Genomic DNA, 25,000 nt, shown 5'->3' with positions numbered 1-25,000 from the left:
ATTAGGACTAGTGATACATGTAGACTACATGTACTTAAAATGGACTACACTATATATGACATCACATGAATTTTGATTGTTAATGTGTTGTCAGATGCGCGTTTTGATTGGAAATATGAGCGTGTATCAAGAAAATCTGTTTCAATTAAGAGGTAATTCCTTCCTTTGTGGAATTATTTTTGAGAATATTTTATAAAAGCAACAGAGGACTTTTTTTCCATGTTTACATGGCCTCATCTAAACACCTGGGGAATTAGGAAAATTCTTGACAGTTATGCAAACCCTTGTCTGTGTTTCGGGTCTTGAATACCGGTATTTTAATTCAATTCAAGAAATGAAACATTTCCAATGTCTTCCACATGGATACTAATAAAAGTTCCTTTGTCACAGCATCTTGTTTTAGAGAGAATTGATACTGAAATATAGCTACCCTACAATGTAAATTGGCTGCATGATGTAACCCCAGATGTCTTTCCTGAAAACCATACAGTATCGGTGTGTACCAATATTCAACAGACTATCGGTTTCAAACAACTTTATTCCGTTTGGTAACAGAAGCGGGGGAGTCAATACAGTATGTAGTTCGAAATCTGCAAAGTAACACAAAACTGTCTGTTCATGATCTTCAGATCAGAAAGAAATACAAAAGAATATTAAACGCTGTATCCCACAACCGCGCGCTGCCTTATTTTCGAATTCAACATGGCAGAGGCTAGGTTAGATCTTGTCGGGTCTACTTGAATGTTCATTCAGTAACTGGAAATGTGGTAGACACGTAATGATCTGTTGAGTTTTGGCGATGGCAATACTGCAGGGAGTTTGGAAAGAACACCTAAGGCTGCGTGCGGTTGTGGGATACGGTGTTAACATTTTTCTTCCCAGTCATCCGAATTACATCACCAGATCGTTCTGGCTGAGGACAACCATAAAACATGGTATGTCTTTAGATGAAAAATATTGTACAATGTTGGTAGTGATGATGACAATGATCATGATCATGATAACAACACATTCAATACTTTTCACTTCATTCATGTATCATCACTTAACCCACTGACACCTCGAAATACCCCAGGTTGATGGATATAAAGTCGTCTGGCATTACAGTCAAATCTGTTAAGTGTCACTTCCAGTTGTCAGTGGGTTAATGTTAATAACATGAAGAACAGTGAATTGCTAATCTATTTTTAGCCATGCCCATATAATAATTATTACAGTAGTTAATATCTCACATTTTTTTAGGGTGCCCCTTGGTGGTTACCAGTTGAGCATGCTTACTGGAGGCAGGTACTGTATGTTTTCGGAGATCACATTAATATGATAATATTGTGCTTTCCAAAAAGTACTTTCAACCCATGGACTCCTGAACTGCCCCCTCATTGATGAGTAAAATAGTCTGGCGTTAGACAGAGTAAAATGTAATACATAGATTTTGGCTAAAAGCTGAGGTCTAGTGTTACAATAAGATAACCTGGCTTGAGCCTATGATCCATTCAAAGGCCAGTACTTGGTCAGCTGTCAACTTAAAAAAAAGCTGACCTAAATGAGCCCGCGATGTGATACTGCTCAGCTGATACCTTGTTTTGACAGGTGTCAATTACATAAATCATAACATGGATTCCAATGTCAAAGATGTTCCCACCAAAAAATGCAATTTGCACCACAGAGTTTCACATTGGCATACATGGAGGGGTGAATGTACGATCGCACAGTGACGAAAACCAAATGTTCGCGAACAGATGGGTTACACATTTTCTTACCCATGGTGCTACGTGTGCAGGGCTTCAGCACATGGAGCTACGCTATTAAGTCTCGATCACTCCCTATATATGTTAATGATAATAATGGTGATAGTGATGATGGTAATGATAATACATGTAACAAACTTTAATTAAAGCGATATTAAAGTAGATGCATTCACTGAGTTAAATCTGCCCTGAAGTCATGGAACATTCAATGAGAGTCTTACAAAAGGTTTTGGGCCACTTGATGCACTAGCTGGCATGCTTGTTGTATGGCTACAATTCTGAAGGAGCTTGTTGTTGCCTGGTGTTTTTTCTGTCAAATAAGTTTCAATCTTCATAATTACCTTGGTGAGTACATTGGTTCAGCTAATGGGGAGACTTTAAATCAAAGCGAAATTAAACTACATGTAGATCAAATCAATTGTTGGTTTTTGATGTGAGGGAAAGACTGGAGTGCCCAGAGAAAAATGACGCAGAGCAGAGAAGAGAACAAACAAATTCAAACCATGTATGAGCCTCATCGTTGGAATCAAAGCGAGGTTACATGTACATTTGTGGAATCTCAGTGTTCTCTTCACTTTGCCAACCTGGCTCCCCCTACCAAAGCAGTGTGTCAGTAACAATGAAAAGCAAAACCTTTGCATTCTTGTGAGAATTTGTGGAATGGATGCATTTAAGGTAATCGCAAGGTGAAGACAAATTATTATAAGCTCTACTGAATTTTTTTAAAAGGTCATCAGTGATTGGAAGCAGTTCATCCATCAGAATCAGAAAACCCTCGGCTGGTGTTTTTTACAGGTGAAAGGTATAATTTTTGTACCAATACAGAAAGTATCCTAAACATTCATAAAAGCTACATTGAAACCTTAGGCCTAAAAAATGTTTGGTTAGGCATAAATTGGCCTAAGGTTAGCCTTTATACTGTACATATCTAGGATACTTTCTGTATTGGTAAAACAATGACCTGTGACCAGTGACCTGTAAAAAATACCAGCCCAAAAACCCTAACTACTGTACATGTACCTGTTATACTTTTGTGACCCATGTTTCATACCCCAATGGGACAGTGGACTGCTGTTACCCAATAAGCTTGTCGACATGTCATATTACCCTTCTTGCATATAGAGGGTTACTGTTTGTTTTCATTATAATAATTATTATGATTCATGAACACTGTAATTTTTGCATCTAATTCTTTTAAATTTTAGCCAGGGGGTCCTGGTACATCCATAAAAGAGAAGATGTCATATCCTGCTGTGCACATCAGTTACAATGATGCTAAGGCTTATTGTGAATGGATGGGAAAGAGATTGCCTACAGAGGCAGAGTGGGAATTTGCTGTTAGAGGAGAATTAATAGGTGATGTTTCTAAGATAAGTTCTTATTGGCCAGCATAGATACATCACTGGTAACATGCTCTTACTGTGCACTCATTCTTTTTTTTATAAACATCTTATTTTAGTAGTTTTTTTTTTGCCTTTTAGTTTAAGGAAATAAGTAGGGGCTGAAAGTCAACTGGGGCTTTTTGCAGTTTTCATCTCCTGTCTGTGTACTGTTGTGGTCTCTTTCGTAATTTGCTTATTTTATAAATATCTATAATTAAAACTAAACTGAAATAAACTAACTTCAAACTTATGTATTATTCTAGCTGAAGAGAAGTTGCCTTAAGTTTGTTTAACAAAGATACATGTAAAGACTGCATGGTCATAACAATTTTACAGATTCTGCTGTATATTACATTAAGGCTAATGCTTGATAAAAGATGCTAGAAATCAACCTCCAGCATTTTCTATGGATACAATGTAGTTGACAGGAGCGCACCACCTTGCTCTGACATGAATTTTACCATAATACCAGTTGCTATACTCAGCAACATTCAGGGCATTCTTGACCTTTCACAGCTTCATGACTTATTATAATATGGAAATGTTTTTTCTCCATTGAAATCACCCAAAATTGGATTGACCAAAAAAGTGACTTGTTGTTTTGTTTTATTACAGGAAAGGATTATCCTTGGGGTTCTGAATACCAAAAGAATCGCATGAACATCTGGGAGGTTAGTGCTGCAATTACAAAGCTGAGAAATAGGTGGAGCGATACACTGTATGCAGGTTTGAAGGCTTTTTTTTGTCGATAATTAATTATTTTGTTTTGGCAACTTAGGGAATGAAACAATTCCTTCTCAAAAAATCTCATTGAACAAAACAACCTTCAGAGCAGCTGTTTTAGAGAAATACAAGAAGAAATAACAACTTGATACATGTATATTAATGTCACTATTCCACAATTTAAACTAAGAGTAGAGTGTAACGCAACTAGGTAGTGTAACGACAACAAATAGGCAAACAACAATATGGCATAATTGAGAGGGACACAGCCCTGTGGCAGGTTTTACGCGACTTAATAATAGGTGCACAAGCTAAAAGCCTCACTTATTCCCCCACTAACGTGGGAATAGAACAAGCACAGCAGAGGCTGGATCGGACAAGATAAAGGCAAGGATATAAGATGGCAAGACACAAGCAATGCCAAAGCTTGGGGGAAGTCGCTACGCAGACTTAACCGCCACAGATGCATGCAAGGCATGCATCCCCCCAAAGCAAGGCCAAACTAAAGAAAATCGCCCGATACACTAGCCATTTTTGGAGCAGCAGAAAGTAACACCGATTCCAAAGTGCGAATATAAAGCTGGTAACAATCTGACGACCAGCGACCTAACACCTTAATTAACCAGTCTTGTAGGCCCGCAGCGGCGGCGGCAGACGCCGCCCCTATGCGAAAGCTGTGACCCTTAAGGCTCTCATGCGGGAGGCCCGCGCTTCTCGCAGAGTCCCGAAGTAAATGAGTGATGGAGGACCGTGTGAGGTAAAGACCCGACTGGAAATAGAACAATGGCCCCAAACGTGGGTTGGCGAGGAGAAAGTATTGCTGCATTGTGGAGACAGGGCACAACAAAGAAGGGCAACGGGCAATTACGAGGGATTGCCCTGCCCTAAAACTATCCGTTTTAGAAGACTTGAGTGTAACAAGCAAGCGCTGTGGGCAGACCCACAAAATGTAATGCAGTCTGTGGTAAGATTAAACTTATAACTAAAACTGTGCACCCCCTGATAGGTAAACTCTCTACACCTAAGGAAGGCGAAAAAGCCAAGGGTAAAGGCAGCCCATATCATGGAGAAATCCCTTGGTCCTAGCCAACTACGTAAGATGGGGCGAATGGCTAAGAGTACGCCCGGGGTGACGGGTTGTCTGCGGATACGAGGAGACCCACAATAGCGGAGAATTCCCCTTAAGATATTTTTTAGGAGGAGTCTTCCCCTTAAGGAGTCTTTGTAGCCTGACATAATGTGGAGATTGCGAACGGCAGCTAAATAAGTCTTAATCGTGCCATGGCGGACTGTACGGGCCAAATAGGAAGCAAAATAGATAAGAGTTCCCTCTGATGCTGGGAGGATGACACCTGTGGGAGTGGCTAGTCGGTTCATGAGACGAAACTGAATAAAACGCTTCTCCCCAGAGGTATACGTGCGGTTGGTGTTCCATGACAAGGCCCAGTTGGCATACTTAAGGACTTCAGCTTTCAGAGGGTCATGAATGAAGGCGGGATGGTGAGGGGGTCTGGTCGGCACCGGGAGTGAGTTCCCTGAATCGTTGAACCTGAAAACGGGACAGGGCGTCTGCTATTTCGTTATGCGCCCCGGGGACGTGACGAGCCTTAACCAGGAAATTATACTTCATGGAAATAAGTACCAGGAAACGCACCAAGTCCATGACCCTGGGGGCTTTTGAATGACCCGAGTTAATGATAGCGACAACGCTCTGGTTGTCACACCAGAACTGAAGACGTTTGCCGGAAAAGTGGGGGTACCACAGTGCACAGGCGATAACAATAGGGAAGAGTTCTTGCCATTCAATACTTATCCCTTTGGTCTTGTTAATGAGTAAATTATGGGGCCACCTACCCTGGAACCATTTACCATTGAAAAAACCACCAAACCCAATTGTACTAGCTGCATCAGTATAGAGCTGCAGGTCGGGGGAAGAGGTGACCCAGGAATCAAGGAAGAAGGATCGCCCGTTCCATTGAGCTATGAATACCTTCCACATTTGAATATCCCTGGAAAGTTCCTTGTTCAAACGGATATGATGAAAACGATTCTTTACCCCTCTGGTGAGGTTTATAATGCGCTGGAGGGAAGTTCTACCTGGGACTACTACTCTGCAAGCGAATTGCAGAGTACCGATAAGGGATTGGAGATCTAAAAGGCGGGCAGAACGGCGGTCGGTAAAAGAGTCCAATAATTGCTGAATCCAGGCAAGCTTATCTTCAGGCAATCGAGCTTCCATGCGGTTACTGTCCAGTACAATGCCCATAAACTCTAGAACTTGTGAGGGCCCCAGGGTCTTAGAGGCGACGGTGGGAACCCGAAGGGACATGAAAACCTTAAGAAGGGTAGTAAAGCTCCCTAGGCAGTCAAATTTAGTTTTCTCTGCTAAAAAGAAATCGTCCAAAATGTGTATAACATGGCAGAGGCCATAGTTGTGTTTAAGAATCCATTCTAAGGCATCAGAAATTTGGTTAAAAAGGAAGGGAGCACTGCGAAGCCCAAATGGGAGGTAAAGGTCTATGTAGTACTGAGATTGCCAGTATATACCCAAAAGGTTCCAGTCCTCGGGATGGATTGGCATCAGACGAAAGGCAGATTTTAAGTCCGTTTTGGCCATAAAACTCCCAGGACCCAGGGATTGCAGAATGGCGACGAATAAGGATCCTTTGGTATGTGGTCGTTTATACTATCCCCTTCAGGGTAAGAGAGATGATAAATAGTACGCCATTTGACAGAGTGCTTTTTAGGGACCACGCCTATAGGGTGACACTGCAAGTCAGGTAGGGGTGGGGAGGAAAAGGGGCCCGCAATTCTTCCCAACTGCACTTCCTTATGTATGTTCCCAGAAATGACTTCAGGATGTTGAGAGGCGGACATCAAGTTATGCGACAGCCGGGACTGGTGGGGGCCTAAGTAACCAATGCGAGTACCATACTGGAGGGCACTGATTAAATTGTTAACAAAAGAGCTATTAGGGTGATTAACTAATTCAAGCACTAATTTATCGACATCTAACGGGGTGGATACAGTTGGGTTGCAGCTTAGCTGGCGTTGCTCCACCTTATTTCTTGCTGCGATCGCTGGGGTTGGCTGGTCTGTTGCTACTTGCGGACTGTTTGGGACCGGAGCAGTTGAACTGGGCGTGATTGCTTGAGCCGCAGTGATGGCAGGGGTGCAGGAAATAGCAGGAACGGCGTTGACAACCGGAAGGTTTGTTGAAGTCAAAGCAGACAAGGGCTTGACGGCGAGGTTTTCTGCTTGGGTCCTGGTTGGGGCAATCTTCCGCTGAATGGTACGGGCTAGAGCACACAGAACAATGTTCTTTAGCTAGGCCAGAGAAGGTGACTGTCCAAAGTTCAAGATCAATTTTGTCCCAGGGTTTTGAAAGGTCGTAGGCGGCGCGGCGTCTAAACTGTTCGTCGTACAGTATGTAAGCCAGGCTAGGCCCTTAAACTTAGTGACCGCTTTGCTGATAGTTTGCTGGTATTTGAGTAACTCGAAGGCACGCGAGGGATGGACAGCGACGATCACCAGCATGTAGGTAGTAAATGCGTCTAGCCATTTTTGGAAAGTGTCAATCACGGGTTTTTTCCTCCTAACCAGAGTGAGCGGGGACCCCTGGGAACCCGGTGACGAGTCCTCGTGGCGTAACTGCAGAGCGGGGGCCTGGGAGCGATACATGAAGTCAGGCAGTAATAAGCAAAAGTCAATGTACTCACCGCGGAGTATTTTGTCTGCGAGGCTTTTTTCTAAAGGACAATGCAGGCCCAAAGGAGTCGCTGTGTTCGGCGTATGAGGACCAGGAGTGAGTGCGAAGGTCGTCCGGGAAATGGGCTTGGGCCTCGTGGTTGTTAAAGACCCATAATGCTTCGTTAACAGAGGCCGACACAGTCTCTTGGATGGCTGACATTTGGGCGGGCGAAAACACCGCATCCTTGGGGACTTGTGGCTCGAAGTCCTCGAACAGTTCTTCCACTGCTGAGTCCATATCCGACTGCTTGTGGTCGTCGGAACTGCGAGTCTCTGCGTCGGCCTGTTCTGTAGGGACACTGGGCTGCGGATGCGGTCGTACGCGTACGTTTGAAGCCAAAGGTTTATCTTTGTGCACTCGTCCATTCTGAGCGCGACTTCTGGAGCAACCAGGGGTGGCGGCCGGCGCTGATTTCGTGGCCAGCCTCAGCCTTTCAACCAGGTGGGCACGGCTTCCAGTGATAGAAAGATTAAGGCTCTGCAGGCGAAGGCGAAGAACTTCACTGGAGAGGTTCTTGAAGTCGTCTGTTCGCGTGGCCTTCGAAGACTTGGAACGTGGGCGCGCCATAAATTTTAAAGCAAAATTGTTACAAACTGTGTACTCTCGTGCAAGCTGCCAGGATTATGCCCTGTTACAGTGTATTGAGATTTATATAGCAAGACAGTGTCTCAAAGTTCGACCAATAGGTACAGCTGTACTACGAGCTAAAGAGACGCCATGTGGCGAGCTTGTCAGCCATGAATGGGGCTAACAAATATAAGGACCAATCTAGGAAAAGCTAAGATATATCACTAGATTACTCAGCAAGATAGAAGCTAAAATACAGACATGAATAGCGTTTGTACTAACTGCTAGAAAAGGGGAACATTCATTCATGAATTCAGCATTCAATATTGTTCTATTATTTATCTTACTGGATTACGTGACGAACGAAAGCGGTCTTGCCCTTGAGGGGTGTCATGTTCCATTAACTGCGTTTTACCAGCAGGTAAAAGCATTATTATTCACTATTATTACTATTATTATTATTATTATTATTATTATTATTAGTTCACTGTAGTATTAGTAGTAGTAGTCGTAGTAGTCGTGGTAGTAGTGGTAGTGGTAGTGGTAGTGGTAGTGGTAGTTGTGGTGGTGGTGGTGGTGGTGTAGTGGTAGTAGCGGTAGTGGTAGTGGTAGCGGTAGTAGTAGTAGTAGTCATCATCGTAGTCGTCGTTGTCGTTGTATTAGAAGGGAGTTAGTATAGTAGCAAGGAGTTAGTATACTGTAGCAATTAGTTAAAGTCCCTATGACACTTATTTTTTACCTGTTTTTTAAATTTTTGTTTAAAAGTATAGTTAAAAGTATAGGCGGTCCTCAAGAAATGCAATGAAAAGTTTGTAGACTGTTTATTAATGAGATGCTGTTCATAAAATTGAACAACTCAAGCCTGAACACACAGTCAGACTCCAACTGCTGTTTATTTGAACATACTTTAACATTATAAAACACATTGAAGACAAGTACATTGTACATTGTGGACAGATAAATGTAGTCATTATGCCAGCTGTTAAAATTGGAAATAGACTATGACAAGTATGGGATAATAATTATCATTATCATTGTCACCGGGCAAAAAACCAAGTAATCTTTCAGCAATTAATGCGGGAAAAAGGAACTTTGCACGTGCGCCACATTAAAATTTTGTAAGTGCAATAGTACAGACATCATCAAGACAAGTAATATTCTTTCAGCATTTAATTCAAGGTTAAGAAATCACATTACAATGCTATTATACCACGTTTTACCTGTAAAGTGTCTTGAGAGCTGATGGGATGAACATGTTTCCTTTGTCGTGTAAACTTTCCGTGAATTAATGACATGCGCAAATTTAACTGCCTTTGCGTGCGCAAAATAAACATATGGATGTAGCATTTCCATATAAATTGTGAATCACAATGCAACCCAGTCTCCGTGTGCCACCAGGAGGTAATGAAAAGAATGCCCTTAATTAGCACATTTACAAGTTGAAGAGTCGTTTATTGTGACATTTTCTTAGCTGCCCTACAGTCTCTCCAACCATATTGCTTTTTTCATTGCTTAATCTCCAGATGGGATCAAATTTACAAGAAAGTGAGGATGAATCACCTTGTGATAAGTTAGGCGCCTGTTCGGACTATTCATTCGGACTACTCATTCAGACCATTGCCTGTAGGCAGCAGCCTTGGAAAAGTATTAAGATGTTTTTGCTATTACGACAGATAAATCAATATACACTGTAATAGTCATCTTTGGAGAAGGATACTGCAGATTTTAATTTTAAATTTGTTTTTGGATAAATGGCGAATTTCACAAGGTAAACTTTTCCAAATTTTTACACCATTTCTTGAAAAGGCCTACAAAATAATGCTGGCTTGCAAGAGTACTAAATGACTCCTATGTGGTGTAACCCGCACCGAATCTTCAGGCCAATAAATGTCAGCCAACCCCCTTGTCATGAACACCTGAAATTTTAAATAACGAAAGAAATAATGAAAATTGCAATTGGTTTAGTTTTGATTACAGAGCCAGATTTTCGACAAATGCAAACAAATTCATAATGTCAACATTCAGTTCCAACCAAAAATGAAAGAAAACTTACCTCCGTGTCTCCAAGCAGGAAAAAAACAAAACAGAATTTTCTCAAAAGCAGCAAATAGTGCACACAAGTCACAGCAAACAGTAGGGCAACAAGATAGCCGCCGCTTCTTTTCCACGCATTAGTACCCAAGTTTCTGCAAACTCTTAGAGATCACATGACCATTCTTGTATACTAGCAAACAAAGCCCTCTGCTACCAACTTCGTGTGGGCAGAGCTCACACAAATGCCAGAGGCAGCAACCAAAAGAACCGCTCATTGCACTCTAGATTCCAAAGCTCGAGATCCCTAGGAAAACACCACGCTAATGCTTTCTCTAAGCCTCTGGTCTGGACTGAGCAAAGGCTAAGCAGTGTTTACGCCTGCAGATTTTGAATACCATCTCCTCTGAGGTTGTTCTGTTCACAGAAAGTAAAGAGATAATTATACTGCATGTAATGATACTGCATATGGCGTGAAGCATAACCTACAGTGTATGTCATGCTATACCCTTTACATCTCGATCATCGACATACTTCTGAGCCTCTGTAATCAGTAATCGATGACTGAAAGAAACAGGAGGTTCTTCAAACTCACGCTCAATCACCATGTTTGGATTGACGTTATCGTGTAGGTTCAGGGATGCTTTGATCTTAGTTATCTTGCATTCGCTTTCTACTGATTGTAGACCATGACCACCTTTCTTCCTCTGCAAGTACAGTACAGCAGTGCACTTAATGTGCTGCATGTTTTCCTCCACAGCTAACAACGATTTTCTATGCTTCCCAGTCAATCCTCCTCAGTTCCCAGTGTCATTGGCCACTACCGTGTCCACATTCGGTGTTTTAATGCAGCTTAATTATGCAAATTGGTTAGGAAACAACCACACGGTTTCAAGAGATCTGATGGTGGACTTGACCAGATTACAGAAAGTTGTCGTAGATAGGTCTTCTCAGCACATTCCAGTGTTAGCTTCTCTTTGTGTCATACACTCTTGAGGACACCAAGAACTTGTACATGTAGCATAAATCTTCTTCCAACCACTTAGTAAATACAGACTCCGCGAGTTTCATACCTTGCGCATCTCTTTTCAGCTGACTGTTCCGTTTGGTTTCTTGTTTCAGCTGACTAGTTTTATTTGAGCTGATTTATTATTATCATTGTTATTATAATCTGGTGTATCAATGTTAACATTGACAACTTTGTTCGAATTGTCATCCCTCAATCAGGTCACAACCTGCGACTTCAGATTCTTAGGATCCTCCTCAGAATATTGGCAATTCCTAGAAGTGCCCCTTTTACAATGCGTCAATGTGGATATGAACACACAACTGACCCAACCACTATTGCAAACCATTGCTAACAAAGCTCCAACGACAACAGGCACTATGTCCTTATGGCATGTGCCTGATCTGCCAACCTAAATTGCTCAGAGACATAGATGTCTCCATCTCAGTGTTTCTATTCTTGTGCCATCCTTCTTCGATACCTCTGCTTTCAAGGAAGATAACATTCCATAACCATGGTATTAGCTGCCTTTGTCCAGTGTTTTCATCGTGTTGATTCCCTGTAAGTCATCATTTCCTGCCCAGTTTTAGGAAAATGATCTGGGGATGCCTGGGCCTAACACCATGAGAGCATTAATGCTCGCGAGCTCTCCAGAGTAAGGGTGACATCTGCTAGCAACGTTCTAAGCCATCCTTGTTGGGGTTAAAACAAAGGGCAGGTGGAACTCTCAAGCTTAAGCTGGCAACCCACCTATGAGAAAATATAACTCCAAACAAAAATCCCCCAGGTTTGGGTTAAATAACAGCTCTTCGATTTAAGTGACGTACTGTGCAAGTGAGCAGGGTAGATGGGTCTGGCAGCCTCGTTGGTGGGCCTAGGCCTGGCAGGGTGGGTGTGAGGGGTCATGCTTGTTATTGTTATTGTATTGTGATGTTGAGAAATCAGTTTGAATCCCTGGGAATAATTATTAAGCATTCTTATTGAAGAGAGCCACTTAGATAATTCTGATGGGATCAAGAATTTGGAATTTTAAATATTAAGTGTATCTACATGTATAAGCTTCACATAGAAAAAATACTTACTTCCTGATAGTTTTCATGATATCTTTTTTAGTGACAGTGACAGTGACAGTGACAGTGTTCGGCATTTGCCCCTTTGCAGGACTAATATAAGAAAATCCTCTATCTGTTTCCAAGGTCCTAAATTCTTGAACTCTCTTAGTTTTGAAATTCAAAATGCGACAAGTATCACCAACTTATTGCGTAAACAGAAAGCATTCCTCTTATTATAATATTTTTCACTGTTTCCATATTTGCTTTTTCTATCCAAATCGATATTTAATGCAAGTATATTTCAATGTTTCATACACTGTTTAGCAGCTCTGCCTATTAAAAATCTGGCATGTATGCTTCTGTTAATACTTCATATATTGATCAATTAATTGAGGGAGCCTATCTCTTATAAGCCCACTGCAGTGGTTTCCTTTTAGCTTCCTTTGGACCTGCCAAAGGTAGAGCAGATACTTAAAGCAGACTTGCTGTAATATAGTGACGTTGTTGGTGCAAACTACAGACTATATGTCGTTCGTAAAAAGTTGAGGTTCGTACAAAGTGTGAATGTTGTTTGTACCAAAAAGTCGACGTTCTTTGCACGAAGTTGACGTTGCATGTTTGGCAAAGTTAACGTTGTTCGTTCAAAGTTTTGAACAAAGAAAGAAGACAATTGACAAGTTAATTTTGGTATAAAAACCGCTTCATAGCTATATTATGAACTTTCATCTGACCCACTCCAAAATGGAGTGATAGCTCGGATGGCCCAGCAGTGGAGTGCAATTGCACAATCTCAGAAATGACTGTGTTAGAGCCTTTCTTCTTCCCTTTCAAATGCCCAAGTTGTTCTCTCAATTGCGTTGTTCATTCTTGCTTGAGGTTGTGACAAATTACTTATATTAAGCGCGTAAAGTAAACAGTTCTCTTTAATTAAAATTTAGCCTTGTGAGAAAAACAAGAAAATGCTATGCTATGGTTAATTTCACACACAATTCCAACCCTTGATATGATTGTCACACTACCATTGTAGGGTTACTAACATGTAAACACGAACTTCAACTTTAACCTTAATTGTTTAGATGCACTAATTACACTAGTACTTTTAAGTAATAAAATTGACTAAGTACTAATAAAGTATTAACTATTTAAAGTAATATTAAAATTAACTGTAACATTTATAAGAACAGACAAATAAAGAGAAAGAAAAGTAATCTAATCCAGCAAAAGAACAACTTAACGTGTGTACCTTTTCCAGAGTAGGCGTTAGCTTTCAAGTTGGGTACTGGCTTGTTCAAGGTAAATGCGGCTACAAATGACAAATACAACAGATATAGAATTAACTAATTAAATTTATGGAAACATCAATAAAACACTTACATTATTTAAGGACGGTGCCTACTAATTCAAGGTATTTTTGCGCAATTTATGAATATGCGGGAAAACCAGATCTTAAAAAGTGTTATTGAAATCCAACAAGAATATCGGAGGTGACCACGCATTTTTCAAAGATAATTAATCAACATTATTTGTAAAAAGCCTTGCAAAGCAATTTATGGCCTTTTTTTCCAACTTGAAGCGAAATTATCTCTAAAAAATGCATGGCTACCCCCAATTTTTTTTTTTTTGGATACCAAGAGGACTTGCTAAGTTCTGTTTACTCCGAATAGTTTTAAACCACGAAAAAATATCCCTGCATAAGTAAGCACCACCGATACCATATCCAACTATCTCGAGATGCGCAAAAACGTACACATGTAAGCGCCTACTAACAATAGTAGGCGCCTAACTCACTATTTTCATCAATAGGATAAAATATTGTTAATTACATAAATATAACAGTTTACATTTAATTAATGGTATTTACCCAGGAAACTCCACTCATGTAAAAGTGGTTTACAGGGAGGTCCTTCATCCGATCGAATTGGAATTTCGAAATGTTGTTTGTCGACAACAGGGAAAAACCAGAGAACCTGAAGAAGACCTCTTGGAGCAGAGTAAAGAACCAACAACAAACTTAACCCACATATGGCCACGAGTCCAGAATCGAACCCGGGCCACGTTGGTGGGAGGCAAGTGCAATCACTATGACCCCGTCCCTGCTCCCCTATCCCCTTATCTACGCATTTATCTACTAACAACATCTGATTACACAGTAAAATATAATTGCAAATTTATCTGATTTATTCAACAGTTTATATATTCACGTAATGATTAAGGCTTAGTGTGTAATAATTATGTACTGCTTATATTGTTTTGTAAAGGACCTGTATGAAAGGTTTTTTTTTAGACAAGATAATATGACAATTCTTGATTTGCTTTTTATACTATATAGGGTCATTTTCCAGATGAAAATACTGAAGAAGATGGTTATGTTGGAGTTGCTCCAGTGGATGCTTTCCCTGCACAAAATGAATTAGGTATCTTCATGCAGCGAGAATTTTATTTGGGAAAAAGAGTGCCTTCAGTTGCTCACCGTAAATTATACTGCCTGAGATGGTGAACTGAAATCCCTTCCCAACCATCATAAAGGGTTTTAACAGTGATAAGAAAGTGTGGGCTTCAATAAGGACGATAAAGTGTATGGCCATTTCCAAATTACCTTGTTTATAATTTTTTGTTTGTTTTATGAACATACATTGTATAAATTGTTTGCAAAGAGCGGTAGACTTGCCATTTGCAGCCCTGCCGTTGTCAAAAATTGCTTAGAAAGTGTGTTATTTTATTACACGACGAGAACCGTCCGAGGGCCAATAACTATAATCAACCAATCACATTGCTTCATTTCTGTTCCCGCGAGGGCCAATGTTTTCTCAGTATCGGATCGGGTATTGTCCGGAATGATCCCGCGCTATTCAGAAGAAGATTCTTCTATCTCAAATCAAGTTTGCAAGCACAGTACGAACTTCTTTTCTCCTCACCTTTGGGAGATAAATTACACAGGAATGGTAGCAACAGCCTTGACAATGATAATTTCGAACGGAAATTAGCAAGGTACTTTATTTAAGTGTCCAGTTGTTCAGCGCTGGAGCACTAATTGGGGACACTGTAAACTGAAATTAAAAATGAAAGCAAATTCAGTCAAATGAACAACCAATATATATCTACATCTACATCTACATCTCCAGCACTCAGCAAAGTTCCTTTTGGACTTATGGCTGTTTCTGCTTAGGTGGCCTCGTACACTGTAATCCTTTTTAAGAGACACCAGTTCCAAGCCGGCCACTTCTGCTGGAGAGAACAGGACAGCCATAACACCGGGGATTATATTCCCTATTCTTATCGAATAGTGTGTAGGTTCTTTAACGTCCCACAGGGAACTTATGAACATAAGATGGTGTTTTTGAGACGGGGCCTACGGTTTATAGTCCTTATAATCAGTTATTTTAAGATCCTGAGACCTCCTGCATGGCAGCACGATGCTCAACCAACTGAGCCACCGGTGCCAATATGACCAATATATATCGGCAAAAGACGAAAGATTTTATTTCTGCGCACAGGTCACTAAAGAAAACGATTTCCGAAATGATAGCACTTCAGCATTTTAGTGCCAGCATAACTGAAACAAAAGAGCTTGAGGAAATGGCATTGTCTGAAATTTACATTCTTCCATGATTTCCAAACAGAAATTGGCGAAGATTATGAGACAAGTTCGGAAATTTCGATCAGAAATGTCCAATAAAATGCTTCAAAGAATTCACAAACCACAGGACAGAGGACATGAAGAAACCTGAAGACTCGTCTTTTCATGGTTTAAGCACAAAAGGAAATCAGACGACATCTGTCAACATCTGGTACAAGCGTACACTACTGGGCAAAAATCAGTTTGAAAGACTATGTCAGATGCGGTTTTTGCAAGCAAATCAATTCCACATCCGACCACAACTCAGCGGGTCAGTGACTGAGTTCCTGGAGGGGGACTCGAAACTAGGCGTTTCAAAGGTCTTTTTTTCAGGAACTAGCCGTACGACCCCACTTTAAAATTTCAGGATTCCTTAGCGATGAAAAATAATCATATTTTTTTATAAAATGCTAAAAAAGGGGCTTAAAACTGATCTAAAATTAAAAAGGTTTCCCAAATTTTCGAACCGTATCTCTGGTTCTTCTTCGGGGGACAATGAATCTAAAATTCAAAAATCACTGCTTCTTATTTTGGCTCCCAAGAGATCTTAACAGCGGCACATATGCCCTTGGGAACTCCATTCTTTCATTCACAGAGTTCTTATCGATGTTTGAGTGTAAAGACTCCAGAAAAATTCTGCGCTTGTAATTAATTTCATTCCTTTCAAGAATTTGGCCGTAGCGTGGATGGATGTCGTGCGTGGTTCTTTCGGCATGTTGTCGGATTGCCGACTCTTTACTCGCGGCACGTGCGGGATCATGTTCCACTCTTCTCGAAGCCCAACACCGTTTGCTCTCACCAATGTAGGAGAAATCGCAGTCTTTGCATTCAACCCTGTAAACGATGCTTGCTATATTTTCTTCCGATGGACAGTCCTTCGGTTTTTTGAAGACAGAAGCAACTGTGCGTATGGGTTTAAAAGCAGTCCTTATGTTGAAATGTTGCAGTGTGCGTTTTCCCCTGTCCGATATCCCTTGAACATAGGGTACCACGGCAAGGCCAGCCGGGTCAGGATGGCCACTGGCCACTGGTCTTTTCTGTACGGACCTTGCTTCACTCGTTCCATACTGTTGAGACCTCGAGCCAATATTCTCACTGTGCAGTCCTTGCGTTTGGCCATTGAGATATGTATTTTTTATGACAATGTAATAAAATCCATGCATTTTATAACTTTCTTCAGATCAACCTGATTCCAGGCAGCAGAGGTGTCCCACTAATGACACCTTTTACGCCCCTATCGACTTAACCACCTTGGAAGGGCTTCCAGTCTGTTCATTTTGTTAAGTGTAAGCGGTCCTGTCGGGTTATGTACCTTACGGTTCAGTTAGGGGATTTACAAGTGAGAGTTTCTACTTTATGTAAAGGCTACCTGCAGCTTTTCTCGTTTCATGTTTGATCTACAGGAATACATGACATGTTAGGAAATGCCTGGGAGTGGGTCTCTGATGAATTTAAAGAGAAAGGAAGAGAGAGAAAGTATGTTCTGCGAGGAGGATCTTATATTGATACAGTAGATGGTAAAAACAACCACAAAGTTACAGTCACTACAAGGTAAAACTGGAATAAGTGTGGGATAAATGGTGGGGAGTGTAGTATGGTAGCAACTCGTCCGACAAGGGAGGTCTTGGCTCTACTCGAGATTAATACTGACTTAAAATATGAAAATTTGATTTGCTGAAACAAGTTGATAAGCTCCCGAATTATTGAATAATTGAATGGCTGATATATTGAATAATTGAATGGCTGATATATTCAAGGTTAGCCCTTTGCTAGCCATTCAATCTTTTAACGGTTGTAATACTTGTTTTATAGAACCCAAACTGTCGTGTTTTACTCTCCCGCAGTCGCAGTACCAAAGTTAACTAATCCCCTCATTCGTTTGCTGACTGAACACTGTCCTAAAGTTTGAGAACTGTGCTTATCTGTATGATAACTGTACATTGAATTACCATTAGGATCTGTCTGATTCATTCGAATTTTGAAGGGAAGGATTTCTTTAGCAAATGAGAGACATTTGATTCCTCAAAGGCAAAACCCGGGTACTATCATTAGGTAATTGAACGGTATAACAATCTCTTTTGTATGATAGCCTTTGGGGACACACGAGATGTAAGACAAATTTAAATGAATAGAAAAATAACTGCCGAGTTCTAGAGAAAAATCCCATGATGGGAGATAGAAAATACGACATCATGGGAGGTAGATTTAAAAAAAGGGTGGTAATGTGAGGTGTGGGGGTGTGGTCCCGATCCCAAATCACAGGCGTATGTTTTACCGCTCTTTACTTGTGTACTTCGTATCATCAATTTCAACAAGGTTTTTTAGATAATTGCAGTTATGAACGCTACTTTATCAGTAATGAAAGGAAAGCCTGAAAATTTCAGCCTTGAAACGGGATTCGAACCCATGTCCTCTGCGATACCAGTGCAGTGCTCTACCAATTGAGCTATCAAGCTAACTGGGAGCTGCATGGTCATTTTTTGTGAGTACGTAGGTGAACCCGTTGATGATATGGTGAAGGAACAATTGATGACATACATTTAAACTGCGAAGTAGTTCAAACTAAAGAAACAAAGAAGAACGCTACAAACTGACATTCTTCCCACACATTGATGCTCTTGTTGTTCGTCCATCGTAGCGATGAGGACCAAGAATTCCTTCTACGTTGTTGATTGGTTTCGCTGTGTCCGGAGATGGCTGGTGAGTCCGGTCTGGGCACGGAAGTAGCGATCACAATGGTGGCATTTGTAGTCGCCCTCTGTTGTGGTTGAGGTGCTGGCTAACCTGACTTTTCTGTTGGCTCGTTTCTGCTGAGCAGCGAGTGTTCTTGCTAATTCTGAGATGTTGGCACCAAGATTGATCATGTAGCGCCAGTTTGGTCGATCGCTGGCGTAGGATTCCTAACTTTCCGAATCGATGTTCATAGCCTTGAGAGAGGATTTGAGGACATCCTTTTATCTCTTTTTCTGACCGCCTGCAGTTCTCTTTCCTGTTGAGGGCTCGCCATAGAAGGGCTGTTTTGGAATTCTGTAGTCAGGCAATCTGTGCAAGTGTCCGGCCCAGGGAAGTTGGCTTCTCTGTAGAAGAGTATGGATGGATGGTAAGTTTGCTCTCTTTAGGACATCTGTGTCGGGAATTTTCTCTTGCCACTTGATTTTTAGAAATTTACGTAGTCTGTTATGGAAATGCTGTAGTTTGCGTGCATGTCTGCTGTAGACTGTCCAGGTTTCACACTCATACAGGAGAGTGGTGAGGACAACCACATTTTAGACTGTGAGCTTGGTTGCTAGAGTTATGCCTCTTCTATCCCATACTGTGTGTCTGAGCCTGCCAAATGCTGCACTGGCTTTTGCAATACGGTTGTTGACTTCATCGTCTATATGGACGCAGCGAGATAGTTTGCTGCCAAGGTATGTGTAGCTCTCAACTGACTGCAAGTTGGTACCCTTGACCTTGATGTTAGCCTCTTTGTATGTTGTACCAGCTGCAGGTTGGTGCATCACTTCTGTCTTCATGGTGCTAATGGTAAGACCAAAGTTGTCACATGCCCATGAGGATTTGTCCATAGTTTGCTGTGATTGCTCTTCAGTAGTAGCAATTAGGGCACGGTCGTCAGCAAAGAGAAGATCAAGTATCTTTGTTAGGTGTACTTTGGTTGATGCTTTCAGACGTTTTGGATTGAATAGTTTGCCATCAGTTCTGTACCGAATTTCAAGACCAGGATCTTCGTCAGTGTATGCATCGGAGAGCATGGCTGAGAACAGTGTTTTACTCCACTGGTGATGGGAAATGTATTTGAAGTTTCGCCGTCATCGAGCACTTGAGCCATCATGCCATCGTTGAACTGGCGTATCATGGTGATAAAGGTTGGAGGACAGCCATACTTAGCCATGATTTTCGACTGATGGTATCAAACGCTTTGGTCAGGTCTACGAAGATAGTGTACAGATTCTGATGCTGTTCCTGACATTTTTCTTGAAGTTGTCTTACAGCGAATATCCTATCGACTGTGCCTCTACCAGCCCTGAAGCCACATTGACTTTCTGGAAGTAAGCCTTGTTCTAAGTGTTTTATGAGACGGTTCAACAGCACTCTGGCTAGGATCTTTCCTGCAATGGAGAGCAGTGATACCCCTTGTGGTTGTTGCAGTCCTGTCTATTTCCCTGATTAAAACAGCTCAGTCAACTTCTGGGTTAGTGTTGGTCCACCTGATCTGTATATCTCAGCGGGGATGGCATCTGCACCAGGGGCTTTACCTCATGAGAGCTGGTTGATACCTTTGGTCACTTCTTCAGTGGTAGGTGGCAAGTCAAGCTCTACGTTAGTTTCTACTTGTGGGAGCCAATTGATTGCTGGTTCATTTATTGAAGAAGGCCGATTCAGAACGGAGTCAAAATGTTCTGCCCAAAGATCAAGAATTTGGGACCGGTTTGTCAGTAGTGTTTTGCCATCGGAAGACAGAAGCGGTGAGGACCCAGATGGTGTAGGACCGTAGATAGTTTTGAGAGTATTATAGAATCTTTTTGCGTCGTGTCGATCTGCATACGACTGTATTTCGGCTGCCTTTCCACTAAGCCATTGGTCTTGTATGGCGCGGAGCTTGAATTGTACTTTGCGCCGACATTCTGTGAATGCTGCCTTCTTTGACTCTGAATTTGGGTCGCAATGAAGGACAAGATGGAGTCTATGCTTCTCTTCCAGAAGGGAGTTGATTTACTCGTCGTTTTCATCGAACCAATCTTGATCTTTCCTTTTAACTGGACCCAGCTTCACTAATGATGATGTATACAGCAAATTCTTAAGACTTTCCCACTCTTCCTCTACAGGTGCATTCCCAAAGTTGAGGTTAGCAAGCTTACTGTTGAGGTCATTGATGAGGGTGTTGGCTGTTTGCTGCTCTTTCAATTTTGAAGTGTTCAGTCTCTTAAGAGGTGTTTTCCTTCCTTGGTGTCTGTGCTTTGGTTTAATGTGAACGTCAAGCTTAGAGATGACTAGGCGGTGGTCTGTCCAGCACTCAGCGCCACACATTGCTTTAGTAACGTGTACGTCACCTCTATCTGACCTTCTGGTGATAACATAGTCCAGTATATGCCAGTGTTTGGACCTCAGGTGCATCCAAGTAGTCTTCTTCCTGGTTGCGAGCTGAAATAGCGTGTTTGTAATGACGAGGTCGTGTGCACTGCAGATTTGAAGGAGAAGGAGGCCATTACTGTTGCTCTGTCCAACCCCATGCCTGCCAATGGTACCATCCCATGCCTCCTAGTCAGACTCAACTCTGGCATTAAAGTCCCCGAGAATTAGTAACTTATCTGCTCTAGGAATGCTTGATATCAATGAGTCAAGTTCTTCATAGAATTTGTCCTTTGCCTCATCAGGATTAGTCATGGTAGGTGCATATGCACTGATTAAGGTTGCATGCTTCATGTCTGAGAGTGGAAGCTGCATGGCGATGGTAAACTTCCAAGGTTCCTTACTCAGTTGGACTTGATGGCAAAGCCTACACCAGTTTCACTGCATTCTTGTTGTTTGCGTCCACTCCAGAAAAATGTATAGCTCGCTCCCTTTTCAGTGAGTTGTCCTTCATTGGCAAACCTAGTTGCTGATAGTGCAGCAATGTCGACGTTGTAACGCTTGAGTTTGCTTGCAACAAGGGTCCAGTCTAACAGCATTTGCATTGTCTAGTAGTGTAGGAACATTCCAGGTAGCTATGGTGAGCCTGGTCACCTTTGTAGATTTCTTGTTATTTCGATCGCTAAACGGGATCCTTGTCAGCCACGGTTAGCTGGCCCTTGAAGCAGACAATGTTTAGGTCACCTTTTCTAGACCCTTCCCCATTCTGCAGAGGTGAGCAGTGCGATCCTAAATTGGGCTGCTCCGTCACTCAGGATGTTGCCAGGTTCCGCTGCTGCTTCGGTCATTGAAAGACGACCAGAGTCCTGAGCCGCCAGTGTGCAGGTTTGTGACTGCAGCTGCCAGTGATTCCACACCTGCTATGTCACCGCAGGCCTGTCGCCACAGGACTTATGTTAACGCTTTTAACTGGATAGATGGGAAGTCATGACTTGTGCATTACTTGGATTATAGTGTAGAGAACTTGCAGAGCATCGTCCACACTCTCTTGTCCAGGATCACCTGATTCCAGTGGAAAAACATGGTGAAGATGACTGGAGATGACACTGGATGCAGGAATCTGCTTGAGACTTAACAGAGATTGTACAAGAAACCGCCTACGGGTATCCGCTCCGAACTTGCTGTCAAGGTGTTTCCCTTAGCCTTTGCCGAACCAACGACAAACCACAAGGCAGTGGTGGTCCTACTTAACCCAGTAGTAGCGCCGTGACCCTGACAGGGGAGGCTAAGGGTATGCTAACACTTGCCCAAGGTGTACACCCAGGCTAGTGGAGGGAAGGAGGTGCCTTACTGCTCCATTCTAGATAGACCAGCTCCAAGCAAGGTCTAGCCACTGCCCACAGTGATGCCCTAGTGTGTGTTAAACTACGCATGTAATGGATTTTTCATTGCTTCGGTACTAAAGATTTTATTAATTTTTTGGGGTCTTATGCATTGTATGCATACTGACCCCTAAGTCAGAGGCAGGTCTTGATTGTCAGTCAGTCAGTTTGTCACTTTGAGGACGAGATCACACGTGACAGATCTCCGAGAGCATAAATAGTCTGGAATGTGGACTGTTTACTAGTAATTGTGAGTCATTGTTTTCAAGTGTACTGTCGGCCATTGTTTCTGGCGTGGTGTCGTTGTTTACTAAATCTACAGTCGTTTTCCCTGTTTTGGGAAAATATTGAAGAGCTTTCCATCGAAAATTAGTTGTAATTGTTCAAGGTAAGTTATTTGTTTCAAAATTGCTCTGTCGTGCTGTTTGTAAATGTTTACCTCTTGAAATGACCAATGAGAATACGCTTTTTATTAACTGGAGATTGAATGTACTTTGTATAGCGACCTTTAGCCAGTAACTGTAGCTACTAATCAGTCGCTATTTTTCTTGTGTTCGCGTTTTATAGCAGTACAGTGATTTTTGTAACTCTCGTGTTTATGTTTTTCATAATTGTTCAAAAGTTGTATTTTTAAAAAATAAAGGTTGTTAAAAATTTGTTCAACTTCATGGGTTTGATTTTCAAATTTTAAAACTCTGTGTGACGGTTTGTGATCCCCTGGGTCTCGCAAGATTGCGAGGAAGGAACAGGAGAAAACTAAAAGTAAAACAACGTACTTCACACATCTTCCCACAAACCCGCAACACAGCATAAAGGAAGCAATAACAGGGTTTAGATAAAATATATATAATTAAGCGAAATTGCAGGATTTAAAACAGGGAAAACGAACTAACCCCGAAAGAGTTAAACTAGTGTACTAAACCTTAATATATTTAACTAACTAAATAATTATGTCTTTTCCAACTTAACTTAAACGATAATACTAAATGTACTAATTGCTTTACTCTAATATTTACAGACAATAAGTTCAGTTCTTTTCTAGCAAACCCATTTCAGTCCTTTATCAGCAAATCCAAACGTCCAGTTCTCCAACAGACTAACATCAGTTTCCATGTTGACTTCTCTGTATCTCAGCGCCTACTTCTCCTCTGGCTCTTAGTTCCTTCTAAACTCTCGCGTCTCTCTCAATCTGACCGTTTCTTCTCTTTTCTTGCCGCCACTGACAAAGGGAGTTTTGTTGTTGATTCTCCGCCCGGCTCCTACTATTGACTCATAGCAGTGATACTTTCCTTTTTCCAACTTCTTTCGATTGCTCTTGGTTTTTTCGCAACTGCAAACTTTCTGCTCCACCAACCAAAACGTATCTCAAGGTTACAAGAATTTATACTATTTCTGTACATTAATTAGGCTACTAGAAATGAATGGTACAACAACACTAGTTCATTAACACCGTTGTGAAATACGAATAATTAACAACACTGAACTATAGACCTTGTGAAGAAAACTGGAAGAATGATAGAAAAAAACGAACGGAGGCTATACAAAATTAATGTAAAAGCGAGAAAAAAAGAAATTTCGTGACACTCTGCAGCAAATTCGTTCCCAACCGCAGAAATCAGTTTATCTGTAAATCTGTTCTGCAAAAAGACACGTGTTCCCGTTGCGTTTTATCTTTACACAAGCCAAGTAAACATGACCATGGAAGTTACGGAGCTGCAAAAGTAGAGACTTTCAAGAAAGACAAATTAACTCACCTGTCAACAAACTTGAATTCCGCACAATCACCGATGGCAGGAAAGCCGAGATTTCGTCATGTGAGAGAAGAATAATCAAGACATCATCGGACACATTTGTCTTTGGTGGTATTTTAGTTTACGAGGAAATATAACATCATGTTAGGAAAAGTCGCGGACCAAGGATACCATACTGTATTTCTTAATCTTTCATATTCTTCATGTACTTCACGATTTGCTCTAACATGCTTATGTTCAATTTTTCCAAGAGCGTAGATACCTTGTAATGTTTTAGCACGACTTATTGCAACATATATTTGACCATAGTTAATGCTTCTTTATTTGTTAAGATGAAAGTTTATTACTATTCTATCCATTGTCAGTCCTTGTACTTTGTGGACAGTGTAAGCCCATGCTGATATAATTGCAAACTGTGTTCTTTGTATCTCAGGTAATGATAGCTTATTAGGTCTTACTTTTATCTTTGCCAAGATGGGTTCAATATATAGCTACTACTTTGTTTTCTTTAGCATATATTGGGTGTTGCTATTATTTATCATGTTTTGTCCTGCTTTATCATGATCAAACTTAATGAATATTATTGACGGGCATTGAGTATTTGGAGTGACATATATTTTGACTACTGTGCCAATCTGACCATTGATCAATCTATCTGAGATGTCAATATTAGCTGTAAGCATCACTCTTGCCGTTTCTTTTAAATGAAGTTCAACATCAAGTCCACCAGTTTCAGATCTTCCTCTTGCCAATACTCTGTCAATAACTTGTGTATAAAAGTTGTTAGGATATTGATCTGTGGCTTTCAGGGTAAACATAGCTTTAGGAACCACGGCTATTTTTAATATACCAACTTTATTCATTTGATACAATGAAAGGGAGAAGTACCAGAGGTTATCCCTATACGATGGTATCCGCCCG

General features: G+C 41.3%; 1 protein-coding gene and 1 pseudogene across 3 annotated transcripts in view; one reads left to right on the top strand and one right to left on the bottom strand.

The window, feature by feature from the left end:
• LOC137997317 (inactive C-alpha-formylglycine-generating enzyme 2-like) overlaps positions 1 to 25,000 on the top strand; it is a 56,981-nt gene that overhangs the window by 11,448 nt on the left and 20,533 nt on the right. For 2 of the 3 annotated variants that reach the window (XM_068843236.1, XM_068843235.1), the window contains exons 2-6: positions 1,243 to 1,287; positions 2,954 to 3,104; positions 3,746 to 3,801; positions 14,590 to 14,674; positions 17,280 to 17,427. In XM_068843236.1, coding sequence (XP_068699337.1) covers positions 1,243 to 1,287; positions 2,954 to 3,104; positions 3,746 to 3,801; positions 14,590 to 14,674; positions 17,280 to 17,427 — 485 coding nt within the window. Of the gene's footprint in view, positions 1 to 1,242; positions 1,288 to 2,953; positions 3,105 to 3,745; positions 3,857 to 14,589; positions 14,675 to 17,279; positions 17,428 to 25,000 lie in introns of all 3 variants that reach the window. The other variant, XM_068843237.1, reaches the window with a different exon arrangement.
• LOC137994193 (uncharacterized) lies at positions 4,718 to 6,119 on the bottom strand (annotated as a pseudogene).

This window comes from Montipora foliosa, chromosome 3, assembly GCF_036669935.1.
Source record: "Montipora foliosa isolate CH-2021 chromosome 3, ASM3666993v2, whole genome shotgun sequence".
Taxonomy (NCBI): domain Eukaryota; kingdom Metazoa; phylum Cnidaria; class Anthozoa; order Scleractinia; family Acroporidae; genus Montipora; species Montipora foliosa.
The sequence above is the reverse complement of the archived record's forward strand: the minus strand, read 5'-3'. Positions and strand labels throughout refer to the sequence as shown.